This window comes from Acartia tonsa, chromosome 6, assembly GCF_053477335.1.
Source record: "Acartia tonsa isolate MP-2025a chromosome 6, ASM5347733v1, whole genome shotgun sequence".
In the NCBI taxonomy this organism is placed as follows: Eukaryota; Metazoa; Arthropoda; class Copepoda; order Calanoida; family Acartiidae; genus Acartia; species Acartia tonsa.
In genome coordinates, this window is record NC_137265.1 from 31,798,267 (window position 1) to 31,820,592 (window position 22,326).

The 22,326-nt window shown below is 38.4% G+C and overlaps 1 protein-coding gene across 1 annotated transcript in view; it reads right to left on the reverse strand.

Moving 5' to 3' along the window:
• LOC145323343 (threonine synthase-like 2) overlaps positions 1–22,326 on the reverse strand; it is a 50,858-nt gene that overhangs the window by 9,971 nt on the left and 18,561 nt on the right. Inside the window, exons 9-17 of the mRNA XM_080165768.1 lie at positions 14,742–14,817; positions 7,062–7,149; positions 6,714–6,746; positions 5,678–5,769; positions 4,785–4,890; positions 3,833–3,875; positions 3,300–3,355; positions 727–801; positions 222–268 (exon numbers count right to left, since the gene is read on the reverse strand). Coding sequence (XP_080021894.1) covers positions 222–268; positions 727–801; positions 3,300–3,355; positions 3,833–3,875; positions 4,785–4,890; positions 5,678–5,769; positions 6,714–6,746; positions 7,062–7,149; positions 14,742–14,817 — 616 coding nt within the window. The remainder of the gene's footprint in view (positions 1–221; positions 269–726; positions 802–3,299; positions 3,356–3,832; positions 3,876–4,784; positions 4,891–5,677; positions 5,770–6,713; positions 6,747–7,061; positions 7,150–14,741; positions 14,818–22,326) is intronic.

A 22,326-nucleotide genomic window follows, 5' to 3' on the forward strand; every position in this document is an offset into this window, starting at 1 on the left:
CTTTTTGGTCCACTTGCTACATAGAGTAAAAAGAAAATAGGTAAAATCAATTCAGAGCAGTAAATAACAAGTTTTTAAAACAAAAAAGGAAAAACCAAATGTTATAAAAGATAAAAGGTTGATAAAAAAGAAAAGACAAAATAGAACGAGAGACATACAAAAATGAATGATTTTATATTAGATAAATTATTAAAATTTGTTGTCAATATTTTAAACCATACCTATCATTTGATCATTATTATAGGCCTTTGTATCAACCACAACTTCCCTAAAAACAAATAATGTATAATACAGGATTTAAATAAGTATTAGTATAAATTCTGACAATCACCATACTTTCAAATGCTGTATTGAAGTTACTGACATTAATTAAGTTTTGGTGTCGTCGTTTTTCTTTAGACTCGACTTTTTCTAATTATATATTTACAAACCAAAGAAAAAGTTTTTGAACTATTTCTATACAATTCATTACTTATTGATCACTTATATATTAATAATATATTGAAAAATACTTTTACCTAACAAAAGTACAAACATCGAAAAAAAAACTATTGTTCATCACCATTTGCAAATACAAACACAGTACAAAACAGGAAATTAATCAATGGTCATCTAATATATAATTCTTTATGATTAGAAGGAAATATTTCAACAAAAAGATTACTTTGTACAGTACAAAAAGTACAAAAATAGAAAATAAACCATATTAATCTAATATTTTCCTACCTCATCTTTTGTAGTATATCTTCTGGAATTTTTGTTTGACTTTCAGATTCAAATATAGCCATCAGATCTCGGACTCTACATTATATAAAATATTTAAATTGGATATGTTATATCCTCAAGAACAATTATGTCCATAAGCAAACCTGTTTTTTTCCAGATTTAAGAAATCTATTACTCAAATTTATTAATTGGATATTATTATTTCTGCTACAAACATATTTGTGTGTAGTGACAGGAATCTCAAAAGAGACTCATTGCCTCTAGGGGCACTTGAAGCAATGAGGAAATGGGAGTAAGTCTACCCACCACTTTCAAAATAGATTTATTTTCCTTAATTTTGAAACTTGCAATTCATATATCTTTATATTGATATAGTTATAATATTTATTAATATTTTGTAATTAATTAGTTTTTTAATTATTGAGTAGTTTGGATTTTTATAAACTTATTAAGAAATACCACAATTATCAAATTATCATATCATACAATTGTTTGTAGAAAGCAATCTTATTATACCCTAATTATGGAAAAGCATGAGCATAATTGTATTTTCCTATGCATATGTTTATATTATTCTCATAAATATGTTATTATTATATCATACTATTTATTATATTATTGGGTTATATAATATATACACATCTACAAGGAGCTTGTGTTTGAAAAGTGTCAGAAAATTTGGGTTAAATGTTTCAATCAGTTTTTAATTAGCCCACTAGACAAGACTATGCTAAAATTTGTAATAAAAATATAGTTTTGTATATAAGTTTTTTTTTCAGGGATCTTAAGGGATAAGGCAAGGGACGATAAACTGTTGTTACACCGCAAAACAAAATACCCTTTTATATACCCGGTTAAAATAATTGGTGGAAAAGTATAAACACAGCTAATTGTTCCAACGCGCGAAAAAGTCATCAAAATTTATGAAAAACCTCTGGCGCCCGTATTATTTACAATCCAAAACTACACCCCCCCCCCCCCCCCTCCTTTCACTGCATATAGAAAAGTATCATGATCATAAGTCCTTTCACACTTTTCAAGAGATAAATCCAGATTAGAAGTGTATATTGTTACTGTACTTTTTGTAAATAACACAATTATAAATAAACATATTGCAACAGAATTGTGTATTTATGATATGCAAATAAGGTCTTGTTATTATTCTGATATACAACATATGATGATAATAGTAACTATAAATAGAAAAAATGTTATATTTATAGCATAATAAGGAAGTTAGATAAAAGATCACCAAAAAACTGCAAAGCTTTTCTAAACATTTTTTACAATTATTAGATCATTTTCTTCGCCTCCATTATTACGATTAGTTTAATTATATAACTTTTAACTAATAATCTATAATATTATTAAGGCACATATTCATTATAACCTTTCCTTAAATTAATCTTAGAGTACATCCTACAAATTATTTGAATGTCTTTGCTTTACTTTGTTGATCATCAAAAATAACATGTTATTTTTAAATGTTTTTTACATTATTTAGAATCTTAAGAACTCAGCAGATGTAGTCAAATTCGCTTTCACTGGCACTTTTATTAAACAAGCCTAATTAATCGATGCTAATATTAAAGTGTTTATGCTAGCCAGTTGACCATTATTAACAAAAAGTAACCGCAGCCTAATCGCATTTTGCATAGAAGCATCTAACCTTCTGTAAAACGAGCGGCGGCCGAGCCCCGGTAATCTATATTAAGAATTATTGGGAAACTGTTCTATAATATTGATTTATTTACTAGGAGCTTTGCATATCTTAATCTTTCATTTTAGCCAGGGAAAAAAGATTTAATAACAAATTTAAAATCTTTCTTCCATCCATTATTTATGAGCTACCAAAGTAAAAATTTTATTTTAACTGGAAATTATTATCCATCATCTTATCCCTATATCCCTAAATTTTCACTGATTTTCCTCACTCTCCAATAATACAGAGAATTATTGGATTGCAAATCTATTAAGTGATATCACATAAGAAAAATAGAATGAAAAAGAGTTGTTAACATGTTTTATAGTAATAACTAATATTTGTATTTTAGTAGAACCCAGAATCCGTCATTACGTCCGTCCGTCACGGACAATTAGCTTTTTTTGTTAATTTAAACAGGTTAGAATTGTACTATCGATTCCAAATTCAGAATGAAGAAGAATAGTGAACTTTTTTATAGTAATAACTGATATTTGTACTAATAGTTGAATCCGTCAGTCCGTCCGGACGTCAGTCTGTCACTCACAATTAGCTTTTTTTTGTTAATTTAAACAGGTTAGAATTGTACTATCGATTCCAAATTTTGCATAGTGATTCCTGTAGTACTTAGGTACGATTTAGAAGCGTAGAAACTTTTTAATCGTTACCAGAATGTCAGCACGTCCATTCTAAACATGTTGATTTTTAACTTTCAACAAATTTACATACAATTTGTTTCGACTTTTATACATTTACATTCTGATTATTGACTTCTGACACTCTACAAGTGTTAATGTTCGTTTGTTCTACCGTTTCAGAGCTTTGCTTTTATGGATGTTGTATTCTTGTTTTGTAAAGATTAATTAATTACCTCTCATTATTAAGTTGAGTTGCCATGAAAATCATTCTTTCCACATTGTAGGGCACCTGACATACAAAAATCTTTTCATATTTTTTAAAGCAAAATACTCAACTATTGTAATGTTAAAACATGTTCTCTCATTCGTTAGTATTAAAACCTTTGGGATTCAAGTTGAATTGGGCTGTACAAATAACATCTCTTTCGATAATTTTTATCTACATTTTTCATAATAATCAATTTATCGTCCATTCTTTCAATTATGTTCTATAATCATGTGGATTATTGTCAATTAATTATTAACCCTTAATTGGCACATTATCTTTTTGCAAATCAACCATAAAACTGTTGATTCTTAATGGCATCCCAATTCACGCATCTAGCATTGTAGCATGGTACACTTTATAACGTTTTTTATTTATAACGTTGGTTTGGTTTAAAATTTCCCCAATTTCTCAAGTAAATAGCCTTTGCAAGCAGCAATAGATTCTAATGGAATATTTACTGACTTATTATTATGAAACATGTGGATAAATAACTATCACCTGGATGTCCATGGCTGAAGCCCAGGTTTGGAGAACATTCTCACTAATCAAAAAAAAAATAATTAACACTTTCGGTCAATTTTTTTCAATAATCATTTTTTCAATTTTTGTAATAATTCTTATGGCATTTTATACATAAATTGGAATTTAATAGTTAATACATATTATCAACAAAAGTGCTAGGATAAGAAATGTATGGAAAATATTTACAAAGTCCAACAGTTTTTGAGATTTTATCAGACTAACAGAAGCTCCAATAACTTACATCTTTATAAAATTTGAAACACAACATTGAAAAATGAATATTAAACTAATTTTGAAAGTATGTTAAATTATCCACAAAATTTAAAATATATCTGCTTTTAAATTTGGTGTTCAATGAAGTCTGCAAGAATGCAAATATCATATTGTTCTTTTTACAAAACTAAAAAACTATAATGGTAAAAAAATTGGAATAGGGTATCAATGATAAAGCATGCTGGAGTTTATGGGTATTTTAATGTTTTTGCATTTAACATTCAAAAATTGAATTTGTGGAACGGTTTTAACACTTTTAAATTTAGCCTAATTCTCTTTCACACATTTATCATTACATTACAATAACTAAATTAATGGAAGAATCACTTTTATAGCCAGTGGACAACCTTTCATTAACCAAAATGCGAAATCGTCATCGAAATTCAGTATTAAATATACATATGTATTGTGTACCATTATTTAAAAGTAATTGGAGGTTTGTCTGTCTATATATCTGCAGAAAAAATATCCCGCTAACTGCCGAACCGATTTAATTATCCTTTAAATAAAGATTCTGATAGGTCATAGAAATTTAGAGGCCTCTAGAGGCGTGGCCGCTAGTAACTAATATTCAAATCAACTTAAAGGTATATTTTCTTCAAAAATTTTGAATTACAATAAAATTTGATAACTGCAGTTTTCTTTTATAATTTACCTCAATGAGAAATCTCCATTAGAGAAGGTTCTATGTACAATATCATTTGGTGTGACCGCAGCCACCATCTCAATGGGAAGACCCATCTCATATGCTACATATCCAGCTGAAATAATAAGTTCTAAATTTTAAGAATTGATAGCTAAAAATTATTTTTCAAAGAACGTGTCCTAACTTTTGAGATTTTTACTTATTCGTGAAGAGCTTCCAAAGTTTAAAGTTTTGAATCACCGTGGTTCAACAAAATAGATTTTTTCAATAATTACTCAACAGAATTCATAAAGTAAGGTGTCAAATTAAAGATCTTACTATTTTTGTTCATAATGGCAATTTTCTACTTTTTTGTTGCGTTTTAGTACATTAAAACCAAATTAATTTTTTTAAAAAATACTTCAAAAATAAGAGGTATAAAAAACCAAATGCATATCTAAATTCTAGGGTTCATTTTACATCTATTACTTAATAAACGCACCGACTAGCTTTTTTTAAAATCACAAAAGTTAGGACACGTTCTTTTAGATAAGTTTCGAAGCTTCCTAAAATTTCTTTGCTTTTAAATACTGAATGAGATGACTGCTGTACACTCATCTACACCCCCATTTACCCACATGCCCCCCTCCCCCTCCCCCTAATGCAGCCAAGTGGAGTGTCAGAAAAGTTACAACTATATGGAATTAAGAAGGGTATCTATTCTATTCATAGGCCCGATTTGATTTATTCTATGGACATATTATTAATAGTTTGAAATGGGGGGAGCCGGATCAATTGATAGTTTGGGGAATGATACCCAAAACTAACATTAAAACATACAGTCATATATGTAATCAGGGTAACTACTAAAGAAGCTTTTTAGAGCATGTTTGGCAAAAGAAAATACAATAAAATCTACTCACAAGCAATGTTTCCACAAGCACCAGTAGGACAAATAATTTCAACTTTTTCTCCAACTTTGTCCGCCATATGAAAGTAACAGTAGAAATAATGGCTGACATACAATTATAAGAATAACATTTTATTATTTCAACTTTTAGTAGACATAATTAACAGTCTATCCCTCCATGAATAAACCACTTAATTTAAAATCACACAGATATATACATGACAAACTCGAATTGTCTATTTTTACTTTTCCTATATAAAAACTTACTTGTTCAGTAGAATTTCTGGAAACAATTCTAACTTTTGTTCCTACCCTAAAAGTGCCTAGCGAGAACTGGAATTCCCCATTCCCTTATTTTTAAATTATTTAATAAGTTGCTTTAAAAATGTAATAAAATTACATATATTGAATTTTAAAAATGCAAAATCTATGAAAAGAACTTATACCCAAGGTAACTAACTCTGCCTTTTCAGGGATGCAGCGATGTGAAAATGATGGATATTTTTTATGTAGGGTAATATTAATTTACCATTTTTTGAATATTGAAGAATTTTAGATATAAAGATAAATTTCAGCGCCAATATCATCGCTATCTCCTGCAATTGAATAATCTACAAATGAAAAATAGCGGGAAGATTAATTAATCCGGTTTTGTCATATACCTGCAACCATGCTGCCTTTCAGACTTGATGAACATGAATGCAATGAAAAGTTTTTCTATTCATACTTTGAAAACTTTTATCAGTAGAAATGCAATCTTTATTTGATAGAATTACTGAGGTTTGGCAGCCGCTGATTTTGAGTCATGGCTCGGCAGCGGTGTTAATGTAGGCTGACTCTTTGGGACAAACGGCACCGCATTTTTTTGATATAGTGGTTGAAATTTGATAGCTTGTATTTGTATATAAAAAAATAGCCTAAAAATATCCTCTCAGAAGCTTCCACTAATATAGTATTAATCAGTACAGCTTTTTTTATACTTTTAATTTGCATATTCACTTAATTCTTAACATTAAAAAGACAGAATTTAAAAGTTATTCTTATTTTTCCTGATTTGAACCAAGATTCTCGCCCAATTGATACTACCAACATTTCAAATTTAAGTCAATTTCTTTTACTTAGATATAAAAACAAATAATCAGAATATTAACAAGGTAATTACTGATGTTTTTAATATCAGGGGTAAAAAAATCTATCAAACTCAAAAAGTTAGAACTTTAAGATAAATATAATATGATAAAAAAAATAGTTATTAATCATTGTCTCCAATGGCAATGGCAATGGCAATGATTTATCTAAGCTGAATACTCATCCTTAAAGGTGGTAGTTTAGAGATTAAGAGATAATTGCAGAAATGCATTGCTTTTTATTATCAATTTCGACTTAAATGTAAATTCCTGTTAATAGAGCACAGGTGGTGAGTATTAACATAATCTGCATCAGCAAAAACTGACTTGATTGGAACATCTAGGTCATCAGAAGTTCCTAAAGCAATATATTTATATATGATTATCACTAATAATATAGTAAGAGCTTCGCCCCTAGCTTTAAAGGAAGACGGGAAAGATTAATTCTCAGATAATTTTAGTTAATGATAATCATTTCATCTTGGGAAGTAAAGTAGCTTTATAATATTTTCTCGTATTTATTCGAATCCGGTGGATAGGAACCGATTCTCATCCATACGAAAAAACTATGTCTAGCATCGTATTATATCCAACTTTCTACGAATATATAAATGTACAATAATAAGATTAAAACCAGTTTTTTAACCCGTGCCTTCGGCACCTCGAGGCTAAAAAACTGGTGTTAATCTTATAATTGTACATTCTATATCCGCGGAAAGCTGACTATAATACGATGCGAGAAATAACTATTTTGGACTTGTAGAACGTGTTTTTTTTATGTTTAAATTTAAAGATAAATCTAGGTAGGGTATATATCTGGTAAGCCGAGCGTTCTCGGCCCACGGGGTAACGAGTTCGGATTCAACGAGCCCTAGCCTTTAATTATTCTACCAAACAAACAAGCAGGATTCAATCATACAGAAATTATATATTTAAACTGAATAATATTTACAAGTTATGTTTACTATATATATACAACAGATTATAACAATGGTTAGGTTTGAAGGGGGTGTGGGACGCTAGGGCTTAGCTCCCGACGGTAGACAGGCTGTGGGGGCAGCGGTGGTAAAAGGGGAGGCAACGCCTCCCGGTTATATAAGCGCGTGAGGGACTCGTGATAGTTGCATGTTTGAGTCCCCTCCCCACATTTAGGCAGGCTAGTTTGACCGCTGGGTGCGGGGTCAACAGCGGTCATGAGATAGATGGTGATATAATAGGATTAGTGCAGGGGGTTTGTTATCATAAGTCACAGCGAAGCAACTCTGTAAACGGCCTGTCCGTCTGGGTGTCGTATTACCACAACCTCCCCTTCAAGGGTTGCGTGGCTCCTGAGCCACCAGGCCTTGAACCTGGGGATACGGCAGCCTATGCCTGCGCAGGACAGGCAGTTCTTGGGGCACAGCTCGATGGAGGACAGCTCGGGCTACACAGGCTCCCTGGGACACTCGTTGCTCGGTCTGACTGTGGTTGGTGATCAGCATTGTCAGCTCCTGGTTGGCTTCTAGGCGTGGGTTGGCGACGGCCAAGCCCCGCCGCTGGAAATTTTGCCTCGTCTGCAGGATTAGTTCTGTCTCGGCTGGTAGCTGGACACGGAGGCCTAGGCAGACTCTGATGGTTCCTAAGGGTGGAATGGCGATGGCAAAGGGTGCATAGAACTCCATGGGGGCGCCTGCTTGATTCAGGTTGCTTGGTCTCCTAGCTCCTACCCGGATGGGGATGGCTGTCATCAGCAGGGGGCACATGGCTTCTTCTTCTTCTTCTGGGGCGGCCTCTTCCATTGCAGTGGCTGGCTCTTCTCCGACAGGCTCGCTGCTGGCTGGCAGGTTCTCCATGTCCGCGTCAGGGTTCCAGATGGCATCTCTGAGCGGCTCTGGAGCGGGCGGCGGCGGCGGTGGTTCGTTGGGCTGCTCCTGCAGGTTCTCCTCTACTGGGTCACGATCTTGGCCGCTAAGCTGTGGGGCGGCTGCGGCTGACTGGTGCACTGGGAGCTGTCCTGGGTTGCTAGCTGCGGGCGCCGCCGCTCCAACTGGCAGCTCAGTGGCATCCTCGTCGCCGTCTATGTCAACTTGGATGTCTGCTGGGATCTGGTGGGCAGTCACATCTCCAGTGTATTTGCGCAGTCGGCCTACATGCGCGGTAACTTCTGAGATCCTGGCTACTGGAGAGGCAGGTTTAATGACATAATGGACTTCTGTAGCTTTCCTCACTACTTTCCAGGGGCCAGTCCATCTCTTGGTAATCTTGGCTGCCTTCCCTGGCACCAGGCGGGGGGCCAGGTACCAGACCAAGTCTCCAACCTCATACTTGGCCGTGCCTTCGTAAGCTGCCGCGCTCCTCCTGATGGCTCCCTCCTCCTTCTGCTGGATGGCATCATACACTGCATAGTAGCGCTGCAAGAGAGCTTGGACGTTGGCTGGAACTGAAGCATATTCGGTCTCTGGCAGCCGTAGTACCATGTCCACCGGAAGTTTGGCCTCTCTCCCAAAGAAGGCCAGGAACGGGGTCACGCCAGTGGATCTGCAGGCCTTGGTGTTGTATGCGAAGGCGATGGCAGGCAGGTGTGGCTCCCAGTTGTTATCGTCTCTGTCTAGGAACAGGCGCATGCCTGTGTTGAGCGTCCTATGAAACCTCTCCACTCGGTTGGACTGCGGGTTGTAGGGTGGTGGATGTGTCAGGCCAATCTCAAGCCTGGAGGCCAGTTCCTGGAATACCTGGCCGGTAAATTCCATTCCATTGTCGGAATGGATCTTCAGGGGGCATCCGAACGTGGCCAGGTGGCGGTGCAACAGGGCTTCAGCCACCGTGAGGGTGCGCTTGTTGGGGATGGCGTAGAGGCTGACAAACCGGCTGAATCCATCTTGGCAGGTGAGGATGTAGCGGTTCCCAGCTGGGGTCTCTGGCAGTGGCCCCACCAGGTCGATGAATAGGACTTGCTGTGGATACCCCTGGCGGGAGGGCACGTGGATCCCCTGCTTCAGCCTCTCCTTGGTAACTTTCTGGACACACTCAGGGCAGGTTTGTACCATCAGGCGGACGTCACGGGCCAGGTTGGGCCACCAGAAGTGCATGGCAACGCGGGCGATAGTTGCGTCCATCCCAAAGTGCCCAGCCATGGGGGTCCCATGGGCTAGAAAGAACGCGTCCTGCTGGAGGGCCGAAGGCAGCAGGTATCTTGTCCTCTCTCCTGTCAGAGTCTGGTCAGTGGTGGTGAGGCAGCCATGCTCGTCAAGCCCCAGGGCTGGGAAGCGGCTGGCGTACTGCTGCTCGTCTCGTTCCTTGCCACGCAGCTCAGCCTTGGTTGGGGCTTTGCCATCAGCCACCCATTGGCGGACACGGAGCAGGAGGGGGTCCTGTGTCTGGGCCTCCAATACTCTAGCTGGATCCAGTCGGGCGGCAGGAGGCCGGCTAGCTGCGGACTCCCCTAGCTGGCAAAGGTTGTGGATATACTCAGCCTGCTCTGCTAATTCTTCGGCGCTAGCCGTTGGCATGTTGGCATCTTCCCGGCGGCTGAGGGCGTCGGCGTTGGTATTCTGGGTGCCAGGCCTGTGGCAGACGGTAAAGTCTAAGGCCGCTAGCTCCTCCTGCCAGCGGGCCACCATCCCTGTGGATGTGTTCAGTGATTTCATCTGTAGCAAGGCAGAGGAATCAGTGTTGATCTGGAAGCTGCGGTAGGACAAGATGCCGTGGAATTTTCGGATCCCATACATAATGGCGGCCATCTCTCCCTTCCAGGACGGGTAGCGCGTCTCAGGGTCGGTCGTCTTGCGCCCCACGGCGGCAATCAGCCTCTCCTTGCCCTCCTGACATTGACTCAGTATGGCAGAGATGGCGCGGCTGCTGAAATCTGTGGTGAGCTGGAACACCGCTGGCAAATCAAACCTGGGCGGCGCTCGGATGGGGGCCTTGCGGAACTTGTCCTTGAGTTGCAGCAGCTGGGCTTCCATCTCAGGCGTCCAGGTTAGGGCCTTGGCCGTCTTCTGTCGATTCATCTCGTAGGTGAGGTCTGCATACTCTGGGATGAACAGGCGGTAGTATCCAAAGAACCCCAGCAGCGCCAGCAAATCCTTGGGGGTGCTAGGGGCTGGCCAGTCCAAGATACGGTCAATATAGTCCTCTTGCATGGCTATCCCCTCACGGCTGAGGGTGTGGCCCAGATAATCCACCTTGGATCGGAACAGCTTGGTCTTGGCTGGCTTGAGGCGGATCCCTCCCCTGCGGTGGGCTTCCAAGACCTCTCGGAGCCTGGCCAGGTGGGCCCAGGTATCCTGGTGGAAGGTCAGGACGTCGTCAAGGTATGACTGGAGGTTGGCTGTGCCTAGTGGGTTTAGGACCCCTGCAATTGATACAAGCCCCTGGGGGTGGTGAAGGCGGTGCAGGGCCGGCTGTCCTCGGACACACGGATGGTGTAGTATGCGGCCACCGCGTCTAAAGCACTGTAGACACGGTGCCCGCCAGCTCGTTCCACCAACTGCTGGATCCTAGGCAGGGGGTAGCTGTCCAGTTCCAGACACTTGTTGAGGGCTCTGTAGTCGACGGCCCAGCGGGTGCTCCCGTCCTTCTTCTTGATGGGCACCAGGGGGCTGCTCCAGGCGGAGTCTGACAGCTCTATAACTCCCTCCTGTAGCCAGGTGTCCAGTTGTTTCTCCAGTTCAGCCTCTTGCCGCGGGTTCAGATCCCTAAATCTCTGGCGGATCGGCTGGGTCCCTGGCTTGAGGCGCAGCTGCAACTCAACCACATCTGTGCAGCCGGGGGTAGAATTGGAGAAGACGTCCCTGTATTCTGACAACATAGTCCAGACCTCCTTCTTGAGCAAGGGGTCCTTGCGTAGGAACTCATTGTCTTCCATCTCCAGGGCCTCCCACAACTCCTGCATGTCTATAGGCTCAGCAGGTTCTTGGAACGAGTGGAGACGCGGGGGAGGCGTATCAGAGACCTCTAGAATGTCAGGTTTGACCAGCTCCCCTGCCACTGGGAGGCCAGCATCCAGCAAGAGGGGCACCTCCCCTTCATTGACCACCAGTACTCTAAACACAGTGGCAGAGCCAGGCCTGTGGGCATACAGGCCCTCTGGAATAACAAGATCCTCCCCAAACCTCTGTTCTGGGGCAGCTAGTTGGATGGCATCCTTGGTGCGATGGCCTACTAGCTCAACAGGGACCGCCATAACCCCGCGGCCAGGCAGGACCACCCGCTTGGCTGTGCGGAGCTGGGGTGGCTGGCCATCAGTTGGAGTGACAGCGCTTAGCCTATACGTGGCTGGTGCGGGGTCAGCTTTGGCTCCGGGACCCACCGGCCGTGACTTGACGGGCTCGGCTTCTGGAGGGGCTGACGTGTCGGAGCCAGGTGTGGCTCCGAGGGCGTCCGGCCACGATTTGACGGGCTCGGCGCTGGGAGAGGCCAAAGTGCTGGGTCCAGCTTTGGCTCCGTGGACGTCCGGCCGCGACTTGACGGGCACGGCGCCGGGAGAGGCTGGGGCCTGAGAGTTGAGTGTGGCTCCGGGTACATCAGACCGCGACTTGACGGGTCTGGACTCGGGCTTGGCTGGTGGACTGGCTGGAGGTCCCAGGTAGAGGGGGCCAGGTGGACACGGCTGGCCGTTGATAAAGGTGTCGGCGGAGAAGATTGGTTCTGGAGGGCTGGCAATCTCAGGAAACGTTGTTGGCAGGCTCTCCCTCGGCACCTTGGGCACTGGGGACAACCCCATGGCTAGCAGGTTAGCTCCCTTGTGTGCGTTGAGCTCAGCGTCCACCCAGTGTGTGCCTTTCTCAACCACACGCGGCTGCTCAGGCAGGGGGCCTGGCAGGGGCCCCTCATAACTTAGCTCTCTCTCGGCTGTCTCCCGGTCAATGGGGACGCCACGGAGTGGGATAAACTCCCCACGCACCCACAAGCAAGGTGGTTGCATGTCGAAACAGAGCCTAGTTCCGAACTCCTTGAGAAAATACCCTCCTAGGTTCAGAGGGTGTGAGAGGTTCCGGACCACAGTCACGTGGTATAGATGGAGTATAAGAGTGTGTGAGACTGCCATATATAACTCTTTTAACTTTCCTATTACCTGGAGGGGCTGGCCTTCCTCATTAGCAGTCAGGATCTGGGTGTTGTCCGGAATCAACATGCGTTGCACGCCCATCGCGTGCATGAGGTGCTCAGAAATTACAGCAGACCCTGGTACACGGTTGCCAGAATCAATCATGGCATCAACCTGTACATGCTGGGCAGGGTCAGGGGTAGGAAACCTCACCCTGACATGGCAGGGGAAGTGGAGGTCCTGCCCTTGAGACAAGGGGGCCTCTCGTTCGGCTGGGGTTGGCAGAAACTTTGGTGGTGGCCGAACCGCAGCTATGGTGGTATCGCTTACTATGGTGGCTTAGACTGTAGCTTCGAATCACTAGAGCTTATTAATTATCACTTGGTCAACAATTTTATATTTATTTTTATCACTTGGTTGACATTTATACACACTTATGTGTTGTTATCACTAGGAGCTCTAGGTGTGATTCTGGAAGCACTGGCAGCAGGGAATGTCCGTCCTGCAAGGTTCAGAGGGGTGACGGCGGTAGGGAATGACCCGTCCTACAGCGCCGCTGGTTCGAATCCCGAAAATGGCGGCAGGGAATGGCCCGTCCTGCAGCGCCTCGGGTTCGAATCCTGGGAGGCAGCGGCAGGGAATGTCCCGTCCTGCCGTGCCTGTGGCTCAAAATCTGCTATCCGTCGCAGTGGTAGGGCTTACTTGTGTGCTGAAGCTTCGCAGCCACACATTGCCTTCTTAGGGAGACCAGCACCCAGCTGTCTGTCTCGTAGATTTGGCCTGGGTGTCCTGGGGCTTGTCCCAGCTACACTTGCCAATTTAGACTCAGTTCTGTAGCCGTCTGAGCTAAATTATCCGATTGCCGTGGCTGCGCACCTAGCGCTACTCCTACACGACACGGAAAAAGCGTCTTAACTGGCGCTTTTAGCAGGCTAAATCTGCTTGCCGTAGGCCAGAGGCCCACATATTGCGTTCAAAATGATGGAAATTCGACCTAAAAAGACCGTCTCACGGGTCAGTTGGCGGCTGATTGTCCCCTTACTTGCCAAAGGGTCCAATCAGAGGTAGAATAGGCTAGTTTCTGTAAGGCTCGATTGAAACACGCTGACACCAAGTTCTGGTAAGCCGAGCGTTCTCGGCCCACGGGGTAACGAGTTCGGATTCAACGAGCCCTAGCCTTTAATTATTCTACCAAACAAACAAGCAGGATTCAATCATACAGAAATTATATATTTAAACTGAATAATATTTACAAGTTATGTTTACTATATATATACAACAGATTATAACAATGGTTAGGTTTGAAGGGGGTGTGGGACGCTAGGGCTTAGCTCCCGACGGTAGACAGGCTGTGGGGGCAGCGGTGGTAAAAGGGGAGGCAATGCCTCCCGGTTATATAAGCGCGTGAGGGACTCGTGATAGTTGCATGTTTGAGTCCCCTCCCCACATTTAGGCAGGCTAGTTTGACCGCTGGGTGCGGGGTCAACAGCGGTCATGAGATAGATGGTGATATAATAGGATTAGTGCAGGGGGTTTGTTATCATAAGTCACAGCGAAGCAACTCTGTAAACGGCCTGTCCGTCTGGGTGTCGTATTACCACATATACAACTATTCATCTAACAATCTAGCAGTTTTAGTGATTTTAGTAATACAAGGGGAAAATACCGAGCCAACTACTTTTATAAATACGATCAGCTACACCTCTAGAGGCCTCATTTTTCCTACGGGCCGTTTCTTTTTTAAGGTTGGTGGTACCCTCCTCCAAATAGTTATAAACCTTCCCAAAAAGCTACATTGTAAAGGAGAACCATATCGGTTTAGCGGCTGGCGAGATACTTCGGTACATTTAGACTCATAACATTTTTATTTCATTTTTTTCCAAATAACTTTCTAGTCGACTTTAAATAAAAGAAAATTTTACCTTCAACAGCAAAATTATGGACATTATCATCCAGAACTGTTGTCATTTGCAGCTCTTGGATTTGGGTACATCTTCCCTGAAAAGTCATTTAGATAGATTTATTTTTATTATATTATACCTAGCGATCAAATTTATAACTAAAATAATTAAATCCTGATACAGACACCTAACGCAGCGAGGCGGTTTCCCCTCAAAGTGCCAAACCGAGCGAAGAAACTAGCCCATATTTTTAAAATATAAGAGGTGGCGTCCGTTTGTTTAATACTTTAGGTCAGGTAAGGTTAGGTTATATTGGGAACGCAGAAGCTAGCTGGTATATTACTACCTTTATGTATTATGTATATCAATTTATTTTTTAAAATAATGGTTTTAGGGTTGAGTGCTTGATAGGCCCTTTAAAGTAAAGCAACCGCTGCGCTATTCTAACCCTCATGTATATAATTATCCCTGTTTTGTGTTGCACTGCTCTGATGGTAATCAATTTTTAACAAAAGGCAAAACAGATCAAATACAGACTCTGACCAATTATGTTGGATTAGATTTATAATTACACAAATCGAAAATGCATAATAAACATCCATGACAGGCGAAGTAAAGATATAGAAACAGACAGGTTGAATTGTAGCGCATAATATTAGAAGTCTATCTGATGTACAAGTAGAAAAAAAAACATTTCGAAAATCGAACAAAGAAGTTGATTAGCCAATATGATAACATCTGAGAATTTTTTGTAACGGATAGACAAATTTACACAGTAGCTTCGCTTTTAAAAATGATACACGTATATTTGTAAACAGATTCTAAAATGCGCGAAAATGTATATTGAACAAACATAAAATTGGGATAGAATTGTTTTTATTGAAAACTAACTTAATACTAAGTAACGGATAGACAAATTTACACAGTAGCTTCGCTTTTAAAAATGATACACGTATATTTGTAAACAGATTCTAAAATGCGCGAAAATGTATATTGAACAAACATAAAATTGGGATAGAATTGTTTTTATTGAAAACTAACTTAATACTAAGTAAAGAATGGTTTATTTCTATACTACAAACTGTACTTCATCCTCACACGTAAAGAAATACAGGGGGAAAGTAATAGATAATAGGACCAAAAAAATATTGGCACGTAATGGAAATTTATGCTTATGCTAAGTCTTGTTTGACTGTCAACCACTATTTGCAAACTTACTAAAACCTTCCCATCATCTATAAGACAAAGTAGAACGATGTCTGTCCGTCTGTCTGTCCGTCTGTCCGTCTGTCCGTCTGAAGCTTAAGATCTCGGTAACCACTGAACCGAATGGATTCTACTCTTCAGGGTATATACCTATTGGTCCTGCGGTGGTTTTAAGCTATTTTCTTGGGGGGTGGGACACCCCCAACCCCCCCAAAAACAAAAAAATCCCCCCCATTTTTTTTTTTTTTTTTTTTTTTTTTTTTTTTTTTTGGTGAAGAATTCTTTTGTAGAAATATTCTTTTGAAGAAGAATTCTTTTGTAGAAGATTTCTTTTGTAGAAAATTTCTTTTGTAGAAGATTTCTTTAATTCTTCTTATTTTTTTTTTGAATTTTTTGTTGTTGTCATCTCTTGTGGCAAAGCCCCTAGAGGCTAGGGGCGAAGCCGCTAGTGTGTACATAAATCAATACTTAAGCACAATTAAATGCCAAACAAAGTTATAAAAAGAATATTTTGCCATTACTAATTATAAGACCTAATCAATGATATAACAAGAACCAAAAGCATGCATTCTCATAAGTGATTTATAGATCAAATTTTAAATCCTAAGTTTCCAAGAAATTATCATAATAGTTAGTCAAAAGATACACTACACCCCTTTTATCGTATTTCAAACGATAGTGTATCAATTCCATTTAAAAAATTTACACTGTAATCCATACATATTTTGTTTTAAAGGGAAAAATTATAAGATAAAACTCTAGGCAAAACTAGTATTTATTTTTTTTATTTTATCATTTTTGAAAACTATACATAATTTTAGTTAACCAGAGCTGGATCTTTAAATCATTTAGTGGTGAGCCGGATCAGGGTGCGCCAGAGGTGATCCAGATTGGCGCACCTCATATTGATCTTTAAATCAAAATGGCATTGGCGATTCGGCTCACCAAGCAGATTGCCTAGGGATCACCAGCTACACTCGTTTGGTATAGCCACCGAGCCGGATCGAGGTGAGCCGTATTTAATAAATTCATATTTTTTCAATTAGTTTTAATATTTTATTGCAAAACTATCGTGAAAACATTTTTATAATTATTTTTTTAAAATAAATTATATTTTGTTATATATGAAATACTGTACTGACATGACCAAAGTTATAAAATTGTACTGTCACGTACGGATATGTTGCCTGCAAAACATATAGGTGACAATTTAAGGAAATTTAAGAAAAAAATAAGAAAATTAAGAGTTCTTTTAAAATGATAGGTACATGATAATTGTTTCGTTTTTTTATTATTTTTGTTTTTTTGGGGAGTGAGCCAAAAAAAAGTATTTAAAGATTGATATTTTATTGAGTGTTGCTAGCGATCTGGCAACACCGAGCCGAAAATCTTTTAAAGATCAATGTTTTTTAGCAGTGGCTGTGGCTCACCTCCGACTCACCTCTGGCCCACCCCGATCTGGCTCAACACTAAAATGATTTAAAGATCCAGCTCTGTACTAATCCAGAGGACATTAATCAGTTTCGAAGCCATACTGTAAATAACTATTCTTGAGGGGTAATCTTTCCAATTCCTTTACCACAATATAAAGGGCACAACTGCAATTTATTCTGTTGACAACTAAAACATTACAAAACTTCTTTCTACTCAATATTTCACTCACTCACTTTCTATAGATTCAGATATGGGAGTAGAGCAGTGTAACTTTTATATAATTAACTTGGAATCTATCTATCTATCTTTCTAATTAAATCAATATCAAATGTGAATAAATCTGAGTTGTTTGAGTTACCAAATCCTCCTTAAATAAAGTTTATGGTATAAAATTTGTATTAAGGGTGGTGTAAAATGTGTTGTTTAGCATAACTTGATATTTACATCTCGAGGTATTAAATGATTATACAAATCTGAAACAATTTTATGTGTGAATCAAAAGTATATGGAAAAAAGCCTCATAAACAAATCAGTGACTGTGTGAACCAGAGGTGAATTCTAAAAAAGTTTTTGGCTCACTGTCACACTAAAGTGAGGCAAAATTATTCCCTCTAAATTTTTAGCGATCCTCACTAATTTTTGTGAAGCAAAAGTTTTTTGAGAATCCACCTCAGATTTATTTGTTTTTGTGGTGACTAAAAATCAAGTTCCTAGCCTGTGCAAACCAATGGAACAATATTTCAGAACTTCTTTGCCCCACTGTGCAATGGAATTAAAATTTTGTACTGGGTGCACACAACCAATATTTTTTTTCAAAATGCATTTTGGACAGACAAATTTTTCAATCAACCAACCAATCAAGTATATCATTTTTGCATTAAATCTATTCATGGTGCTATTCTTATCTATTTTCTACCTAATGCAGTAAAAACCAAAAAAACTGAATGAGAATATATCAATTAACCACATTATCGTATATTGAATAAGAATAAAAGTAAGTATGCACCATTACCATGGATAAAGTAATTAATATTGAGACCATTAGCTTGTGCTGAATTTCTCTTAAAATAAAACCATCCTTTCAGTTAAATATATTTAGCTTTATTTGATTTCTTACCCAAGTTTTTATATACTGTATGTTTCCAAACCAATGGTGGTGGTTTATATATGAGCTGGCTGTTTAACAGCTTAAAGTATTTTATTATTAAAAAATAATAATTTTAGATAAACTTTTAAACTGAAGGATAGGTCTAGTTGAGAGATTATTAGTTAAAGCAATATTGTATTTTTAAATTTTTTTAAAATCTGAAGTACAATTTTATAAATCATTATTCAGAATAATCAAACCTATAGACGATTATTAGCCTCTATGTTTATCTCTATATTCATGATACTTATTGATTATGTATATGGTATATAGCCTTTAATGCAGTATTATAATTAATTATTAATTATTAATTTTATTAATTATATTAAATGATTAAATAAATCAAACTTAGATTGTTTTCCATTATTACGACCTTTGTCTGGAAGTCTTTATTGAGAGTGTGCAATAATTATCTGTTTGTGAGGCAAAGCATTCTCCATGTTTTCTTACTTTTTAAAGACACCTGCCATAACCCAGCTAGAGTTAGGTAATAATGAGTAAGCTCCGGTTAGAGATAGGACTCTGATATTTCATGTTGAATTATACATCTACTAGCGGCTTCGCCCCTAGCCTCTAGGGGCTTTGCCCCATGAGGTAATTCAAAAAAAATTCTGGCACACCATAGTCTCCCCAGACTATGGTGTGCCTATGGGGGGGGGGGTGATTTTCATTTTTGGGAGTCCCACCCCCCAAGAAAATAGCTTAAAACCACCACAGGACCAATAGGTATATACCCTGAAGAGTAGAATCCGATCGGTTGATTTGTTACCGAGATCTTAAGAGGCAGACTGACGGACGGACAGACAGACATCGTTCTACTTTGTATTATAGATAAACATCCCTAATTATCATAAACAAAACTACTCTTAATAAGTTTAACTATTGATGGCAAAGTTTGGACACTGCTAGTACAACCAAAGATTTTATATCATTTCCAAAAGTTATATATTCAACGAATAAGAGAATGTGTTTGAATTCTCTATACTGGAGAAAATTATATTAAAACAAGAATTAATATTTTTGTAACCTGATTTTATAATTATATTAGTCATTAGATACTAGCCTACAGCTCACGTTGTTCGCAGGTTTGTAATACTATTGAGAACATTAAATATCTGTTGGGAAAGGGTATAAGGCTGATGCAAGTATAAGAGTATAAAATCCGGTAATTAAGAATTCGTATAGGGCCTGATCTTTCAGAGATAAGACAGAAGGCTTTTTTATGTTTGCTGACCCATGCACCTCTACTCTATAAATAATATTGTCCGGCGATTTATCGTTAATGCTCTAAAATATTTTTTTTTCTTCAGCTTTTATCAATGATAATCTTTTTAAATGTTGTGTAAATATTCAAATACCACTAAGCATCATTACTTACTATGTCTGTCTGTTGTGCAGCATTTTTGCTTTCATTTGCTTTGCCTTTTATTTTTTTAATTCAAGAGCTTCTATAGTTATGGATGTTTTCATCCTTATTTATTTGTTAAAAGTTTTATTCCTCACCTTCTTCGTTATTCTGTCTATAGTGCTTTCAAATTATTAAAGTTACTATAGGGAAAATGTTTATTTTCCCCTTTGCTATTTATCATAGAAGATTGAATTTTTTTGAGACCAATGCACTTCTGCCCGCATAACCGTCGATCAATCAGTACTGCATAAACAAAACTTTATTTTCTGATGTCAAAGACTGCTAATATTTTGTTTGAAGATTTGTATGACCACTGCACTGATCATTGTTCGTCATTCTGTCGGTTATGCCCCTTTTCCTTCTTTTTGTTTTTGTGTTTTTACTTGTACAATTAGGAACGTTGCTACATGTGGATATTATCATCCTTGTTGATGATTTTTAAACTCATGGATCTTAGGAGATAATGTACTATATTTATTTTACATCCTCCATGATGATAAACAGGCGTAAGCCTTCTGTTGATTGAAAAGTTTGGACACTTCTTGTTTAGAAGTGACGAAACACAGATCAAGTTTTTTAGTCAAAGTGGTTACTAAACTTTGGTTTACAGTGTAATTTACAGTCAAATGTTCCCTCCTTCCCTGAGCAAAAGAAATTCTGGAATTGAAACTATCCTTCTTACTCTATAATTCACATGGTCCATTAGTCTCTTGGATCGAGATTTCATATTTTAATACCAAAAATATTTGTTTTCTCAGCTGCTATCAAAATTAGATGGTTTAAATTTTTAATCAAGATTATAATGACACATTTGCAAAATTCATTTTCATTTAGTAGCAAAGATTATCTTTAATTTAAAATGTCCTTCCGTTCGTCTGTTGGCTATGATTAGAGGAAAATGTGATTTTCTCATTTGCTATTCAATGGCTGAAAAGTTGTGTAAATACTCCCTACATAGCTTGCCAGTATGGACCTCATTTATTGGTCAGTTCATTCATCCAATAAGAGGGAAGGAAATAGGGTAAAAGGGTTGTATGTATAATGTTGTTAATGATCTATTTCTTGTTTAAAGCAAAACTTTTTTACAGTGGGGGTTTGTCTGTCCATCCGTACGTCTCTAACAGATAGTTCTGATTGTTTATTTAGGCATATTAGAATTGTCCTATTTAATTCAAACTCGACAATAAAATTCTTGAAACTGTTATGTCCTGCAATGAAGTCAAAGTAAAAATCTTTTTTTTACCATTGCTTTACATAGTTGCCCTATCACCATGACGTTAGTATGTCCAAATGAAATATCTTGTATTTAAGCTATTAAACGATGTAGTTACTCTTTTTGGTATATCTAAATCTTTCATCTTAAGTGCAGTTACTCTAAATTTCTTAAGTAGAATTGATCGAGTTTCTCTTTTAAGGATTTTGTCATTCTTGTTAATTTTATTAATTATCGGAGATAATTACTCTTATTAATTAATAATTAATAATTACGCTCGCTCTTTGCCTTACAAATTTCATTCTCTTTTTCTTCAATTAAATGAGTTATTTAATTTAATCAAACAAAATTTAGCATAAATGAATATTTAAATCTCAAGGAAATAACGATATAACCTTCCTCCCTCTCTCTGTCTCTCTCTACTTCTTTCTCTCTCCCTCTCCCCGTTCTATCTCTCTCTCTCTCGCTCTGTCTCTCTCTCTCTCCGCCCGTTCTCTTTCTCTCCTCCCTCTCTCTCTTTCTCTGTCTCTCTCGCTCTGTCTTTCTCTTCCCCCTTCCGTTCTCTTTCTCTCCCTCCCCCTCTCTCTCTTTCGCTCTCTCTCTTTCTCTCTCCCTCTCTTCATACTCAACAAAATATTAACCCACAACTTTAACGTCTTCGAATATCTGTTAACTTATTTATTCAGTAATTTGTTTTATATTTACACCCAATGTAACAATACACGATTTAACGTTTTGCTTCATTTTTATATATTTTTTTAAAGATTAAAATTCTAATATTTTTCATTTAAAATTTTCGTCCTGAAAGGGTTAAAATGATTAGTTTAATATCTGACCGCATTATGGGGAGTGTCGCACGAATCAATTCATTATAAAACTAAGTTTTCTTGTGTTTACTATATTATTAACTTAAGTTTTCTGTTTTATGAATACAAATCAAATACTTCAATGTTATTTAAATAACAACATGAATATAAAAAATGCATTTATGATGCAAAAAGTAGAATAATGGGTATTTTCGTTCTGGGCAATGAGAGTTTAATAGTGATCATTGAAGCACTATGAGTTTTGAACAATATACGCTTGGAAGATTCGAGCTCGTTTATAGACATTTACTTCCTATATAGATCTGTCATGGATCTTGATGCAATAAAGCAGGCCGTTTTGTACATGTTAAAAATTGAAAGATTTCATTAAA